Raw genomic sequence first — 16196 nt, 5'->3', positions numbered from 1 at the left:
CAGCTTGTATATTTTAGGTCCAAGTTGCACTGACCATGTACCATACCACAATGATACTAAATGTCATAATACTAAATGACATGTTGCTTTTTTCGTAGTCTTTTTTTTTTTGTAACACGTAAAATTCTTTTTAACGAGTAGAAATTACTTTCCTGTTTTGCTACTTCTTTTGCTATGAAATCTTAAATCTTTTAGTTGTCATAATTAGTTGTGAATTGCAGTTTTTGGCAATGCCTCAGGAGTGGGGCCTTACTACAGTGATTTGGGACTATTGTACTGTAGAGAACAGTAGCCATTGAAGCATCGTTGTCCTGACGTGATGATGCAAATCTTGTGTATATTTGGTTCTGCTATGCTATAGGCTGTATATGTATCAGAGAGATTATCATTTTATAATAAACTATACAAGACAAAGAGAAGTTGAATGTGTTTTAATTTTGTACAGTTTCACATACATGTACCATACGTAATACTAGTAAGCATTGTAACCTTTCAGAAGTGGTGAAGAGCTGATTTCCCCCCCCCCCTGGACAATATTGCAAACTGTTACAAACTGCCTCTCCTTCAGTTTAACAAAACCAGACAGCTAGGAAACTTTAATCTCCAAGCAGATCATTAGTAGTATCCATTGGTGGCTATTATATAGGCCTCTGGCCAATGGATACTGCTCTTGCCACCGTATGATCTGCTTGGAGTTTAGGAAACTTTGCCTCGAAACATCTGCTTGGAGATCATGGCTTGTGTTGCCTCCATCCTCCTGTTTCAATCGAACATGTTTTAGAACACTGATGTCACTAAAGGAACTGTAGAACAGCGTTCGACGTCTAGAACCGTCGATCGAACGTTACGTGGGACGCTGAAAGGACGGACAGACGTTTCTACTGTTTTTCAGCCCACAAAAACCCTGAGAGATGGTGAGAAAGAGGAAGAACCTCGCTGGGAAGCGCGCTCTGAGGAACCAACCAGCGGTCGGGGTCACGTCGGACGACAAAGTTGGAAATAAACCCCGTTTATTGGACGAGAAAGATGACCTTGAGGACTCGGACAAGTCAAGGTCAGAGTCATGGCGGTCATCACCCGAGCGGGCTTCCAAGGGTTCCGGTGAGCTTGTAGACGACTTACAGGATCTCAAGACGGGCTTAGATGTTCAAGAAATACGCCGCCCGTCTCAAGAACTTCACAAGAACGTGAGTTTCCGTGAGAAAAACGGATTAAAGATGTCCTTGTTCGTCTTCTCTACATTTGCTGCCGTCGTGGCGGTGGTTAGTTTGGTGAACACGCGTGATGTGTGGAACACAGATGCCGGTGTTTGGAGCTTCTGGAGTTTCAACACAACCAGAATTGCGGCCAGGGAGACACCTTGCAGTCTGAACCAGACCGGCCTCAGTCCCTCAACAGTGCCGACGGGGTCTGTGAAGGTGTCTTCGGAAGAAACCGTCCATTCTTGCAGCCATGACCCCCCCTCTGCGGTGCAAAATGGACCTGATGTCTCTGATGGTACAAATGTCTTACAAGATGGACCCACCAGTTTGTCAAACGCTGAACAAGATGAACCTACAAATCCTACAGACTCCACGCCAGACAGACTCACAACTCTTACAGACACATTACAAGAAGGTGGACACACAAATCTTAAAGACACCTTTGCCGCGCAGAATGGGCCCGAACATACTTCAAGTTTCTTGGAAGTTGAAGACGTAAACGTCACATCTCAAGACGGCTCTGCCAGCAATTTTAAAGCATCCCCCTTGCAAGATAATGAAAACGCCTCGACCGTCTTACAAGACAATCACGCAAATCTTGTCAATCCTTCACAAAACGGAGACAAGAATTCTACCGACGAAGGAGTTTATTTTTCCCCACCCACTTCAGACGAACCTCTAAGTCTGGAAACGATCTTAGACCTAGAAGACAACGGCTACCCTCTTCCAGCAGTCTTCGACGACGACATTCCGCCGAAAGGGACAAGAATCAGTTTAATTCCCGCGCCGCAAAACGACGGAGGTTGGCGCACCAACGAAGACGACGTCAACATGTACGCCCTGCGCCGCTGCGACTTCGACGTCAGGTACGCCGACCAGCTGACGTCGGAAGAGTTCGAATCGACGTACCGGAACGTGAAGCCGGTGTTACTACGCTTCCGGGGCGGCGCTCGGGACTGGACGGACCCGGACGTGTGGACTAGAGACGGTCTTGTGTCCCGCCACGGCGACAGACGCGTCCAGACGGGTTACTCGCCGGAGACCATCAGTAACGGCGGAGAAGGGAAAGACAGCGAGACGCTTGACGTGTATCTCAAGCGTTATCTGGACGACGAATACGGTTTCGACAGCAAGTACGTATCGGACACGACGCTTGTGACGGAACTCTTGCCGCACGTCCACCTGCCGAGCTACCTGAACCAGTCGCGGCTGGAGGGTCCCGTCTCCCGCCTGTTCCTGGGCCGGTCCGGGACGGGTCTGTCCTGGCACGCGCACGGACAGGCCTGGAACGGCGTCATGTTTGGCGCCAAACGCTGGTTCCTCTCCGCTCCGAACAAACCGCCTCCCGGTGGGAACAATTTCGAGCAACTGGACTGGATGAAGTATGTTCAGCCGTACGTGAGCGCCGTTTGGCGACCCCTGGAGTGCCTGCAGCAGGCGGGGGATGTGGTTTACATCCCGGAGTGTTTCCACCACGCAGTGGTGAACATCGGCGACACCGTGGCCATGTCCTTCACGGACGAAGCCCTCGGCTGCAAAATATCCAAGCTCGGCGACCTAGGTAGGAGTTTTCTGCAGTACGCGAAGAAGGTGGGAGGAGGCGCTGTTTCGGAAGAGCTGGATGCAGAGCTTGAGCAGACGCTGGTGAACTTGAAAGCGTCCCTACACCAGGTAGGCGAGATCTCCATGGCGCACGCGCTACACGCGATGTACCACGACCACCGGCAGCGGCCCCGTGACGCTATATCCCTCTTCCAGACCGCCATCAAGACAGACCCGTTCCGCATGAAGCCGTACATGATGATGGCAAGTTTGTACTCCTCGCTCCGGCAGGACGACAAGGCGGAGCAGGCTTACCTGTCGGCCCTGTACCTGTACGAGACGTCCCACAGCGTCTGGGCGGCGTACGGCGGGTTCCTGGAGCGGTGCGGGAACTTCACTGCGGCGGAGAAGGCCTACAAGAAGTCGCTGGTGGCCCGCCCGCGCTGGCCCTCGCTATACCAACGTCTGGGGCGGGTACAGGCCAGGCTAGGCAAGACCAAGGAGAAAGAACTTCAGCATACTATGGACATCTACAGGTACTTAAAAGCGACTAGTACTTGTACATAACAGATACCATGGATATCTACTGGTACCCAAAACAGACAACATTACCGTTAACAAGTAGCCCCCTCAGGAATAGAACTGCTGAGCCTGTTCACAATTTGGAAAGAGCGGGTAACACCGGTGCTTAGAAAAGGTAGGGTAACGAAAATGTTCCAGCTTTTAAGCAAATCGTAACTCACAGTTCGTCACTACCCCAGAGTTGGTGGCCTCAACACTCGGTTTCCAGCACTTTGGCTTTCCAGAGCCAAGCCTTTCTAGTTCTCAGCACTCGGTTCCCAGTAGCCTCTACCAGGATTCAGGAAGCGGAGGAAATAGTAGAAACTGCATGGGAAAGATACTGCATGAGAAAGAAATATCCTGGGTGCCAGACCCATAGCACACTGGACACAAAGTATCAAAGTGCTCACTGAGATACTTTGTGTCCAGTGTGCTATGGGTCTGGCACCCAGGCTAGAAAAAACTGCATGGGAAAGAAACTGAGAATAGACAGATAATATGCTATACCGGTATGTATCAATCAAATAACAAATACCATAAAAGCAGCCGAGAAGGCCAAATTTGTTGATAGGACAAGTTTAATCGTTTGTTGAGCAATGGAGAGGTTGATTGCCATCAGCGCGATCGTCTACAGCTAGAACTGACAAAAACACTTACAAGGCACAATTTACTAGTAGTACAGTTTGACATTATACATACATGTATTTAGTATATAGGCACATCACGGTGTTCTCCATACATACACATGTACTTACTGAAGATCATGCTATCTTCAAACAAGAAGGGTTAAACATATTAACCACCTTTCTGCTGACTCCTACCATTCTTTGCCCAAACATACTGGATGAATTTTAAGATGGTTAATTTTTGTAGGCGATGTTATCTATTGGTATATAGAAGGCATGTTGGACTTTAATGCTTTACATCCATGTACTATACTATGTGCACGATGTGGAGTGAGTTTTGTGACACACATTAACATACAGTTACAGAATTATCTACATCAAGTATCAATACAATAGAGAGCTCATTGACTCAAATCAAGAATGGTCCTTCGTGGTTACTCCTTTGCTTTTCAGAACTTCTGTAATATCAGCTATTTTAGCTCTCATACAATCCATTACCTAGTTACTTTGTTTTAGTTTCCTAATTATTTGCCCACTACTGCAATGATGTTACATGGTTACAGGAAGCAAATCTTTCTTCCAAATGTCTTTTAGCATCAAGCCATCAACTGTAGGAGTGAAAAAGGCTTCCTCTATCAAAATGGTGTTTTGACATGTAACATTTGGTCTATCCTTGCACAATCATGATAGAAGCTATAAACTAAAGAATAAAAAAAGAAAGAGTTGGAAGCCTGGTAAAAGTTACTTCATAATGAGTAGAAATGTAACTTAAATTGTAAGTACATATTAACTACATCAACAGTTAAAAAATGTACTATTTTACCCACAAATATACTGACTACTACCTATATGGCTATGGATGATATTGTGACACGTCAGCAGTTTTTTGTATAAAGTAATTGTCAGCATTAACTTGAAAATGATCATAAAAACCTGTAACATTGAGAAGCACAACTTCTGTCATTTACTTCTCAGCTACATGTGTGCTGTGAACCTAAATTACATAGTGGCAAATTATCGTTGAGAAGCTTATACAAATGGAATGCATCTCATAAAAAAAACTTAGCTTACAAAATTCAAACATGATAAGAAAGAAACTAACAGAGGACTAAAATTGCCACAAAATTGTGACCGGAAGTTCAGAACTAAAAAGTCGGGGCTCCCAAAGGGGTTGGCCAGTTTAGAACTGGATACTGGAGGCTCCACCGGGGGGAGCCAGGACGCGCTTGTGCGGTGTGTTGCCCATGTTGTCGTCCACCTGTCGCCCGGACAGACTGAACCCGGACGCGTGAAGGTCGCGGTGGCCGTGCCGACTGCTGATTGGGCGGTTTTCAAACTCCGCAGCGATGGACGGGGCGACGCGCTTGGGCTCCTCCTGTAACAGTCGACACAACACAAAATTGTCAGACTGTTCCGTTCATAAAATGGTAAAGGTAGTTCCATAGCCTTATTCAGGGCATAGAGGCAGTGGGTTAATAAAAAACACTGTCTCTTGGACACGGTATAGGAAGGCGGAGCCCATCCCTCTCCTTCCACCATCTTTACCTCCACAACCGAAGTCAGGTACCTTTTTTACACCTGGGTAGAGTGAGGAAAGAAATGTGAAGTGCATTTCCCAAGGCCACAAGATCGGGGACAGGGTAGGATTTGAACCCGGGACCTCTTGGCCCTGAGCCAAACACGCTACTGCTAAGCCTCACCACCCTATTCATAATCACCCGATTATTCTCACACAAAGATAGAGGAACAAACATCATTTAGCCTGTGTGATACAATCTCTCACATGTAAAACTTCAATTACAATCATAGTACATGTAGTTGTAATCTAGCTACCACACAAGTGTTTAGACATGTAAAGTCCATACCTGTGGCTGAGCGTTGAGGTCTATGACTGGTCCCTTGTACGGTTCCCTCTCCACAGCCTTGGGTTGGAGCAGACCGTCACGCACCTTAATCCTCTTGTACACGTAGTCACTGAACGGCTTTCTAATGGTGGCAACGATGAGAGGACTTCAAAACTTGCATGGCAGGATTGCTAATGTTTGTCTGCTTTGCACGCATACAGTGTTCTCGCCAGGCCTTTTCAGCATAGCGGCCCACTAGGCTGTGAATTTGCCGCATACACACACACACACACACACGCCCGCACACACACACACGCGCACGCACACACACACACTCAAAATTTTGCCCCCAGACAGCGAGCACTCTCACCTCAGGTCCGATCATGAACCTGGCCTGACAGAAAAAAATTTGGAACTGGCTAGAGGCCTGACTCACACACACATACATACATACACACTCACACACACATGCACTCACACACATATGCACACACACACATATGCACACAGACACACACACACATATGCACACACACATATGCACACACACACACACAGACACACACACACGCAGGCACACAGACACATGCACACACGCCCGTACCTTGGGATATATTTGCCGGCACCCTGTGTGACCATGACATGTCCGCCATCCTCCACCACCACCTTGCCACCGCTGATGACATAGACAGGGACGCCGTGACACACCTGGCCCTGAGGGATGGATGGAGGGAACAAATGAGTCAGCAAGTGGAGGAGTAGATCAGGCAATACACAAGAAATTGTTACTCAAGTAACTGAATAGGTTTTCAAAACTGTCAGACGTTTCAAGTAACTTACTTAGTACCTTCCACTACTTTTGTAAGACATTCAAGAAGCATAAAATTTTTGTAAGTCACTGAAGAAAAGTAAGGGAAGCTACTTAAACCTCTGACAGCTTTCAAAACCTATCCAGTTGCCTAAGTAACAATTTATTGTGCACCCCATCACCAACCTTTATCGACATGCAACGTTTTCTTTTTGTCTGTGAACGAGAAAAAGCTAGGATGGAACTAGAGGAACAAAATCCTCTTTGATTGAATTTGATAAACGAAAATTCTTTGATATGAAAAAATATGATAAACAAAACCCCTCCTACCTCAAAGATGTTGAAGTCGACGGCCTGGTGGTGAGTTGCGGCTGAGATCTTCCTTGTCGCCTGCGGGTCCCACACCACGATGTCTGCATCTGATCCTACAGCAATACGACCCTGCAATGGGAAATACAGGTACAGGTCAGGAAGGACTGTTTCTGCTACTAGTATTTCGTTAATGCTATGCTGGAGTAAGATCAGTAAGTCCACAAGGCTACTTCATTTATACATTATGTATAGCTGGATTGAACGGGAAAAAACGGTACATAACACACTTCTTATGGATAGGTTTCCTGTGCAAATCCATCAGGGTCACAGGACTGGTGTGGGAACCACTGAATCAACTTGGGTCGAGTAGAAACATGAAAACCCATTGCTCCCTGGAATTGAAACCGGGCTGCCAGCTTGAGAACCCTAGCAACCAACTGCTAAGGTCTGGACCTGTTAGGTCATAAGTTAGTGGTGCTTGAACCCAACCATAATTGCACTATTACCCCTTTTCTTCTTTCAGATTTGTCCTCAAAGCACACTTTGCTATTTTATTACTCACAGGACCAGTTAGGTCAGTTAAGTGGCACTCATTGACCTAACTGATCCCACTCTTTAATACATAAACTGTTGTGCACAAACTGAACTGTAACACACCTTCCTGGGGTAGAGGTTGAAGACTTTAGCGGCATTTGTGCTCGTCACCGCCACAAACTTGTTCTCATCCAGCTTGCCGGAGTGCACGCCCTTCTCCCACACGATGGACATACGGTCCTCCACACCGTTCACCCCGTTGGGGATCTTACGGAAGTCGTCTTTCCCCAGCGCCTTCTGGTTGGCGTTGAAGGTGCAGTTGTCCGTGCCAACACAGGTCAGATCACCACTGGAGAGTTGTCAAGTTTACAGTGTTAGATGCTTCTCAACAAAATATGGTTAATGAAAATCAAACCATTAGCCAGGGAAATTAATCTTTCTCAAAAGCAGGCGTGGCTTATAACTCAAGATAGCATCATGATTACGTTATCAAAATTTGCATGGATTATTGTCTTACACAAAGGTACTTACACACAAAAATTCAATGACCGGACGTAACCCTAACTAGTATTTTTATGATATAGTGAAGAAGTCTAGTTCAGAGTTTAGAGTGCCCTACCTGAGGCAGGGTAAAGGTCAGAGTTCAGAGTGCCCTACCTGAAGCAGGGTAAAGGTCAGAGTTCAGAGTGAAACCTGAAGAGAGCTGCACAGAGGTCAGAGGTTAATATAGCAGTTATCACACTGTACAGAGGAGTTAAGGTTAGGATCTGACATAGAGCGAGGAGGAAGTGATTCTATTCAGCACACAGACGATCATACACTGAATGTGTTATAGGTCACTACACAGATATTACAATGTACATTGAAGGCCAGATACTGCCCACAGTTAACAAGAAAGTGCAGAACAAGAACAAGTACAATGCAGAAAACACAGCAAATCTTAGACAAGTCCAGAAAGCTGTACAATGAAAGCTGTAGCAGTAAGGACAATGAAGAGACTTGGATCCACCCATCTACGATGTAGAGTGGACTGTCCCACATCGTTAAAGCCTTACTTGGCGAGCAGGTCCATTAGGTACGCGGGGGTGGTAGTGTCCTCTCGGAGGGGCGGTCCCATGACGTAGCCGGCTGCGTGCCGCCAGTCCTTGTCCCAGTAGTTGGTACCGTCCACACCCAGGCCGGCAGCGATGGGCTCACCAAACACAACTTTGCCTGGATGAGGAAAGGAAATCACTTCTTTCAAAATCCTTTTCTTTTTGTCTCATAATCCAAATAGACTCCACTTTGACTCCACATAGATTACATGACACCGGTAGATTTAGTTCTTTTGATACAATGCCTTTATAGACTGTTAACCTAATATAGTATACTAGTATGTTAATGCAATGTCTTGTCATGTCAGCAGGGCAAGCCCTTTGTAATAGCCACAGGCTAGTTGGGCTGCCCTGTCTGTGTGTATTGAACAGCCAAACCAATACATAAAAAAAATACATCTTGTATCAAATCTCCCAATTGGTCATACCGTGTAATTGGATATAATGGTAACACCAAGACTAAGATACAGTTGTGTGCCCCCCTCCCCCTTCCACACAGCTCCTCCCCTTACCTTGTTTCCTGGCATCAGAAACGACATCTGCTGCAGACTTGCTCATGACATGTACCACGTAGAGCGGACAGTTAGCCTGGGGAAAGGGACAGACATTTAGTTACATATAGTGCTGTGTACCTAAACCCACATTTAGGTTCAGGTCTGGATTCAAGTCCAGAGGTTTAGGTTCAGTTGCGGACTTGTAAGTCTGGACCTAAACCCATTGCATATACAAAATTGCATGTTGGCGACCTTGCAATGTTGTCTGGGCAAAACTTTGGCCACACAACATGGAGGTCGACACTTGACGATGCCCGATGGCAATGTTTTATTAATTTTGCAGCACAGATTTTGTAATCTTCAGATGCAATTTATGGCTGCAATGCGCCCCCTCCCCCTCCTACTCTTGGTGCAAAATTGCACATTCAAAATACTTTTAAGTGCAAATCTTGAAAATCATGAGCATTTTGCAAATTGCACATGGGTGTTTCGAGCCCTGATGAATGTACCCACCCTGTTAGCGATAGTGACGGCGCGGTTTGTCGCCTCTCCCTCCACCTCCTCCGGCCGGCACATGGCATGTCCCTCAGGACCGGTGATGCCCAGAGCTATCAGCTTCTTAGAACACTGTGGGTGGAGAAACAACAGGGTCACATCAGTCTCTTTCACTCTAATCTTCAAGCAGATACCTGGCAGCAAAAGCGTTAGGGTTAGAACTGGCCATCAAGAGAGGGTCCTCAGCCACTTGGGTGGCAAATTGTAACTGTCTGGCAAATGGATACAGTCTGGCCAATTTGATACTGTCCTTGCAGCCACCGAAAGATCTGCTTGAAGATTACTTTCTCCCTACAACAATTCACCAGAACAAGCCACAGCCCATAGAGGTACATGTACTTGTCCATTGGTTAAACTATCCCCATCCATGCAAATATTGCAGCACATGTCAGCAAAAATAGGGGTGAATCACATTCAAGATCTGAAAATCTGAGTTCAGACATAAAATCATAGCAAGAAATTCACTGACATACATACACTTCCAAGATTTCAATTTCATATGGTTCTACTGAGCCTTACCTCGTCTATGAGGTCCCCGTTCTCTGCATGCACCTGAGCGAGGCCCCCTATCTCTTTGCAGCGGCAGAACACCTGGTAGATCTCAGCATCAGTCAGCATCATCACGTCTTTGTATGCCATGAACATCTTGAAGGAGTTTATGCCTAGAAACAAATAAGAAATTGTTTGTTCTGTAATAATAACACCATGAAACAAGCTCTCACTCTTGAAATATACATATTTTGGTACATTTATTTTTACTTTAAATGATGTCAACTTTATCTTTTTGAGATATTTTGTCTGACCGATACCTCTTCTGTCATGACCTCAATGAAAATTGTATTTTTCAAATTCCATGTAAAATTTTATATGCCATGGAGTTAAGTCCGGAGTGTATTTCTCAATTGCAGAACAAAATTTTGACATTGCTGTGCAATATTGCAGTACAGTGAAAAAAAAGGACTTCAACCACTGCTTTAAGTCCAGATGTGGACATCTCAGTTCATCTCACCTCTCTCCTTGGTAATTGTCTCCATTTCTTCCCCAACCTTGTCATTCCACCAGGTCACCGCCATGTGGAACGAGTAATCACAACAAACCTGCAGGAGTAAACAGAATAGTAAACAGCTGAGTAAACAATCACTCAACTAATTACCTTTGCCAAGAAGGTTATGTTTTCAGAGGCATTTGTGTGTGTGTGTGTGTGTGTCTGTGTGTCTGTAAACACGATAACTTGGTGGAATGAACTTTTGATTCAGTCCACCCCTCCTACTTCTAATCCAGTCCACCCCCACCCCCCCTTCCATTTGGTTCAGTCCACCCCTCCTTCTGATACAGTACACACCCCCCCGCCCTTACCTTTGGTTCGGCCCATGCCTTCCACTGGTCATACGCCTCCAGTAGAGACTGTCCCCGTTTGGGAATGATGAAGTCCAGAATCATGGTGGTACCTCCAGCTAACGCAGCCTGGACAAACACAACAAACAAATTTTAGGCACAGGATTAGTTACAGGTCCAGTTCTATAAATGTCCCTAAACATTTTGACAAATTAACATGTTCTTTTGAATTTCTTTCATGACAACAGAGACAATAATGAACTTGACAGTTAATAAATGGTAAGTTTTTAGTTTATTTTTAGACAAAACATGGGTAAAAAGTTAGTTTTCATTCCTACATTAGTGGCCTCATGCAACACAAACTGACCATACGCAATGTACATCAGTATCAGCTTGGAGCATAACTAATATACAAAATACCTTTCTATCTATATCACACAGGCCATAGAATAAAATACTATGGCTTTACTTGTGGACCAATATCTGGTTTTTCACAATCCCTCTAGGCATCTAGCAAGCTAGAACACTTCCTCCCACGAGGACTATTAGTCTGGCATTCAAAATATTTAGGTATCCAGTGCCAAAATATTGATGAAAACATTCTGGGGACTCTTGCCTGGTCACGGCTGGTGATGTGAACGGAAGTCTTAGTATAGCTGATGAGGCCTTGAGTATTAAAGATACAATTTCAGGAGACTCAATTATATATTTTTATTATAACTCTGTGATTATGTGTCCTATACATGTATAAAACTGCAAATATGTGTTTTTTTTTTGTTATTTCTACTAGTACAGCATAAAATGCACTACAAAATCTTACAAATACAGAGAAAACAGTCCTTTTCCACTGCCACTGCAAAGGCAATTTCCTTAATACAGTAACTGCCGAAGGCCAAAAATTAGATCAGAAGAAATTGTGCGGAAGTATTTCCTGTGGTGGGCCTCTATGAGGTCATGATTCCAAAAGTGATTTCCCACTAACTGTGACCTCAGGCAGGCACAGACATCCTGGGGGGTCGGCCTGCCTTTTACACTTACAGTTTTACTGTGAGGCCTAGCAACACATTTTAAATTCACGGTTAATCGTAGCTGCCCACTTTAATTCGCTGTTAACTTAACTCCAGACTGGTTTTGCCAGACACTTTTAATTGGTCAAACAGCTGATTGCAAGTTGTTATTAAGGACTCACATTGGGGCTTGTTTCTGCTAATGACACTAATGTGGGGCAGTATGTGTCAATAACATACAGATTTCCTTTTTATTCGTTTTGTTACCCTGAAATCGTATCAGATGCATTTGATTTTGAGACTAAAAGGCTTCAAGCTTCTTTGTCTTCCAAACTAAGAAACACCTGGTGCAGGTGATTAACGCCTTCTCAGGTGTGAGAGGTCAGACAGGTGCACAGACAATAGCAGCAGGTGGTAGTCGCTTTTGAGTTTTCTATTGTTGTAGTAATCATCGACTCTGGAAACATATAATTATTCACATTCTGGGTATGAAATCTCTGATGTGTTAACGTTGTTTACCTTAGTGCCAGTGTAGAAGTCGTCCACTGCTACTGTGCCCATGAAAGGCATCTGCATGTGGGTATGGGTGTCGATACCCCCGGGGATGACCAGCTTCTCCTTAGCATCGATGACCTTGACTCCTCCTGAAGGTCAACAAAGGTTACGTCAGTTGCTGTCCCGATGGGGATTTTTTGTTTTTTGCTCTCCTTCCATTTACATGTAATTCAGAAAGCTTTGATGTGTTTCAAAACCTGAGCAGTACACTTGTATCAGACTCAGAAGACATTTTGTTTCTGTGTTGCAGGTAATGTTCAAAATACCTGCAACAAACTAAGGTTTTATCTCATTTTCTTTACTTTTAGTGGCACCCAAAACAAATAATTTAATTGTTTCTAGTAGTAGTATCTAGTTTGTAATGTTATCTGCTGTTAGGTAGTAGTGCTAAATACTTTGAAGTCTCCCCACTTTCTTTAACTAAACATCAAACCATGACCTAACTTATAAATCAACATATCAATTCACTCATACTCCTACACATGCACATTAACCTTTGTAGGAGGGTTATCAGTAAGTCCAAAGTCTCATGTTAGGTAATAATGAAGACTTTGCAGTCCCTGCATTTTCTTGAACTAAAAATTAAACCATATACTAGTAGATCAACATATCAATTCACTCTAAATGAGTTCCTACATGTGCATGTTAACCCTTTGTGGGAGTGTTAGTAATAGGTCCAAAGTTCAGGTGTTACCCTGGAAAAACTGTCACCTTTTCTTTACATTAAGGGCAGTCCACTTGACACATACACAAGGACAGATTTGGGCGTGGACTCCGATCTTTTGTTGCTGGCTTTGTGCCTTTCTTTGATAGCCAGCTAGCAACAAATTCAAAAGTATTCATCCGAAAACTGCCATCTTCAATAATAATTTTGGTCCACAGTCACCCCACTATAGCCAAACTGAATGCTAAACCTTCTAGCGAATGTAACATTAACAATGTACATTGTATTCTGTATAGTTTTGTTTGTGTGCTTTTTTCTGTTTTGTATGTAATGTTTATTTTTATTTGCCATATACACATTATACAGTGACTGTACTGTAAGGATTGTACAAATCAGTGTTATTCAGCTTGTTGTACATGCTGCAAGCTGATTTTCTGAATTATACTGTAAAATGTAGGTATATAATAGTATACAGTAACAGACAGTGCGAGATAATGGTGGTAAGTGGAACGTCAAGTGACTAGTACTATACAAATGTTATTAATACTACAGAGTACAATCCATGCTTTTTTAGGATTCAATAGGAACCTTACAAAATTTCACACAACAATGAAGGCAAAGTTAACCCGGAAACAGGGCGTGTTGGCAGACCCTGACCTACATACAGAGAGGAGGCTAAAGTCAACACAGTGACACACTGGGACATGTATGTGAAATTCAAATGCATGTTGGAGGAGAAGTTTTGTAAACACTGTAACACTGTTTAAATCAATTAGCTCACTCACAAACTGGCAATACATTCAGGTCTTTTTCCTATTCTGTCCCGAAACAGAGTCCCTACTACATGTAGTATATTTTCTTTCCCAGAGACTCTAGTCTAGTCACACTCTACATTTCTATCATACTGGGTCAAGCAACTGGTCTAACTCTAAAATCTAAGCCTTTTTTTCTGGACTCTGCAAATCGTGTTTTTAAGGACATTGGTAGGTCTTTTTTTCTACAAGTAGCAAAATTTTGTGGTTTTGAAGAGATGAATAGTATCACACCATTTGCAACATGATTTAACAAATAGTTGTCTAATATAAATTAAGGGTATGGAATCTGAAATGTAGAAAATAAAATGTTGGACTGTTGTCCATAAAATGTCATATATAAAATGACATATGCATGAATTTTCATTTTTTTAAATCCTTCTTGCAGGTGTGGTAAAACAGGTATGGTTGGGATAAATTTGTACTGAATGCGTCTATTCAATTGTGGATGTTGGGAACTTCAAAAAGTAATTTGTCAGTGATTCGAAGGACAACTGATATTACTACAATGTAATATGTCCTTGGTGATGGTAGCCTTAGTGCATTCGTGTATTATTTATCAAATCTCAAATATGTTGTACATGCATGCCACAACTCAGTTGGGAAGGGTTTAATTAGTAAAGACATTTATAGCTTATCAGTGTGCATATTTCTAATGTTGCAAAGTGAGATATTCCTAATGTGAATAATCTCCAAGCAGAATTAGCAGATGTTTCTGTGGCTGCAAAATAGAGTATCAAAGTGGCCAGGCAGTATCCATTTTTGGGTGGCAAATGGAATAACTACATTCTGACCAAGTTATGGATACAGCTTGGCCAATTTGATACTGTATATTTTTGCTACTCTCCAAGCAGAGGTTTGGGTTTTGGGGGTATTTTTAGCATGTTTTTAGGCTTTTTTATCTGGGTTTCTCTTTTGCACTGATTTTGAAAAAAAAATTAGTGCAAAAGAGAAACCCAGACAAAAAGCCTAAAAACATGCTAAAAATACCCCCAAAACCCAAACCTCTGCTTGGAGAGTATATTTTTGTAGCCACCAATACATCTGCTTGGGGATTGAATGTATAGAGATTTATAGTCCATGACTATATTTGTTTTGCTTGAATTCTTCTTGAATTTCTTACATTCTTTTACCTTAGGCCTAAACAATGTTATGTTAATTTAGCAGACAGTTTACACAGAAGGTGATATATTCAGCGTGAAGACAATAAGTACTAATTGTTTTGTTAATTTTTGCTGATTAGGTGTCAAGCAGCAATTCTCATGGCCTTTGTCAGGAATTCTGTACATACATGTACTACAGTATCATGAAATGCATGGATATATTTATGTCTGTCATGGCCAACATACCAAAACGAAATGCAACAAAACACTAGTATTCACTACTCATATACTACTTGTAACAGTAAACTAGTTATGAAATTCTATCCCTCGATTCCCTGGTTTTCATATTTCATAGTTTTGTAGTCTCAAAATCAAAATCCATATGAATTTCTGCAACCTATAACACCAACAGTGGCCCTTCACCTGAACAAAACTATGGTAAACTTACTTCACAAAATCACAATCTTAAAAATGTTTTAAAATCTCAACAAATACCCCCTCGTGTTGGGGAGTGGGGGGGGGGCGTCTCCTTCCATTTTTTTTTAATCCCCAAGGGACCAATATATCTTATTTCGGTAAATTTTATAGAAGCCAGTGTATCATACAATACCATGAGCAACTAACTGAAGAGTATTACTACAATATGCCCCAAGATAAAGTATAAATCTTCAAATGAATTTGATTGATTGACAACTACTAAGCGTGCAAATGGGTCCCACCTGGGAGCTGGAGGTTTTTGCCTATCTGGGAGATGACTCCATCTTCCACGTACACGTCTGCGTCGAAGGAGCAGTCATCGTTGACCACTTTGCCTCCCTGGATCAGTACTCGGTTCTGCGCCGCCATGGGGAGAAATTTGGGGTGAAAATCCGCCGATTTGAGGACAAAGTTTCGCCGTAAACACACAGAGACTCGACGCTGCAACGACTTTTCGCGGCAAAATGCGCACGTCACCTCAGACCCTACCACTATTTTGTAGGGTACACAATATTTCTCAATTTTTACAAACCACAACAGTTCCCATGTAGAAAAAAAAGAATGACAAAAATAATACATAAAAATGTATAAAAAGTTATATGTGTGGATTTGAAAGTTTGTAGCGAACAAAATGTAGAAATATATTAAATTTTACGATAAAACTTTGGTAC

The 16196-nt window shown here is 43.2% G+C and overlaps 1 protein-coding gene across 1 annotated transcript; it reads right to left on the bottom strand.

Annotated features, from left to right (window-relative positions):
* Window positions 1-4794: 4794 nt before the first annotated feature.
* LOC109483135 (dihydropyrimidinase-like) lies at window positions 4795-16016 on the bottom strand. The gene is made up of 13 exons (XM_019786130.1): window positions 15768-16016; window positions 12434-12558; window positions 10929-11036; window positions 10582-10669; window positions 10092-10234; window positions 9531-9644; window positions 9036-9111; window positions 8485-8641; window positions 7553-7778; window positions 6914-7024; window positions 6380-6489; window positions 5797-5917; window positions 4795-5306 (listed from the first exon to the last, which is right to left on the bottom strand). Exons 1-13 carry the CDS (start codon window positions 15892-15894, stop codon window positions 5112-5114), a joined length of 1701 nt encoding a protein of 566 aa, XP_019641689.1. The 5' UTR covers window positions 15895-16016; the 3' UTR covers window positions 4795-5111.
* Between the last annotated feature and the right edge of the window lie 180 nt (window positions 16017-16196).

This window comes from Branchiostoma belcheri, unplaced genomic scaffold (genome assembly GCF_001625305.1).
Source record: "Branchiostoma belcheri isolate BF01 breed outbred unplaced genomic scaffold, Haploidv18h27 scaffold62, whole genome shotgun sequence".
Taxonomy (NCBI): Eukaryota; Metazoa; Chordata; class Leptocardii; order Amphioxiformes; family Branchiostomatidae; genus Branchiostoma; species Branchiostoma belcheri.
Note: the sequence above shows the minus strand (reverse complement) of the source record. Positions and strands in the feature narration are given on the sequence as shown.

Excerpts from the sequence above, each read along its gene's own strand:
- LOC109483135 (XM_019786130.1), bottom strand. The coding sequence starts at position 15,894 with ATGGCGGCGCAGAACCGAGTACTGATCCAGGGAGGCAAAGTGGTCAAC. Across the intron at positions 11,037-12,433 it reads ACTTCTACACTGGCACTAAG|GCTGCGTTAGCTGGAGGTAC; the intron begins GTAAACAACGTT and ends GTGTTTGTCCAG. Across the intron at positions 9,645-10,091 it reads ACGGGGACCTCATAGACGAG|TGTTCTAAGAAGCTGATAGC; the intron begins GTAAGGCTCAGT and ends CTCCACCCACAG.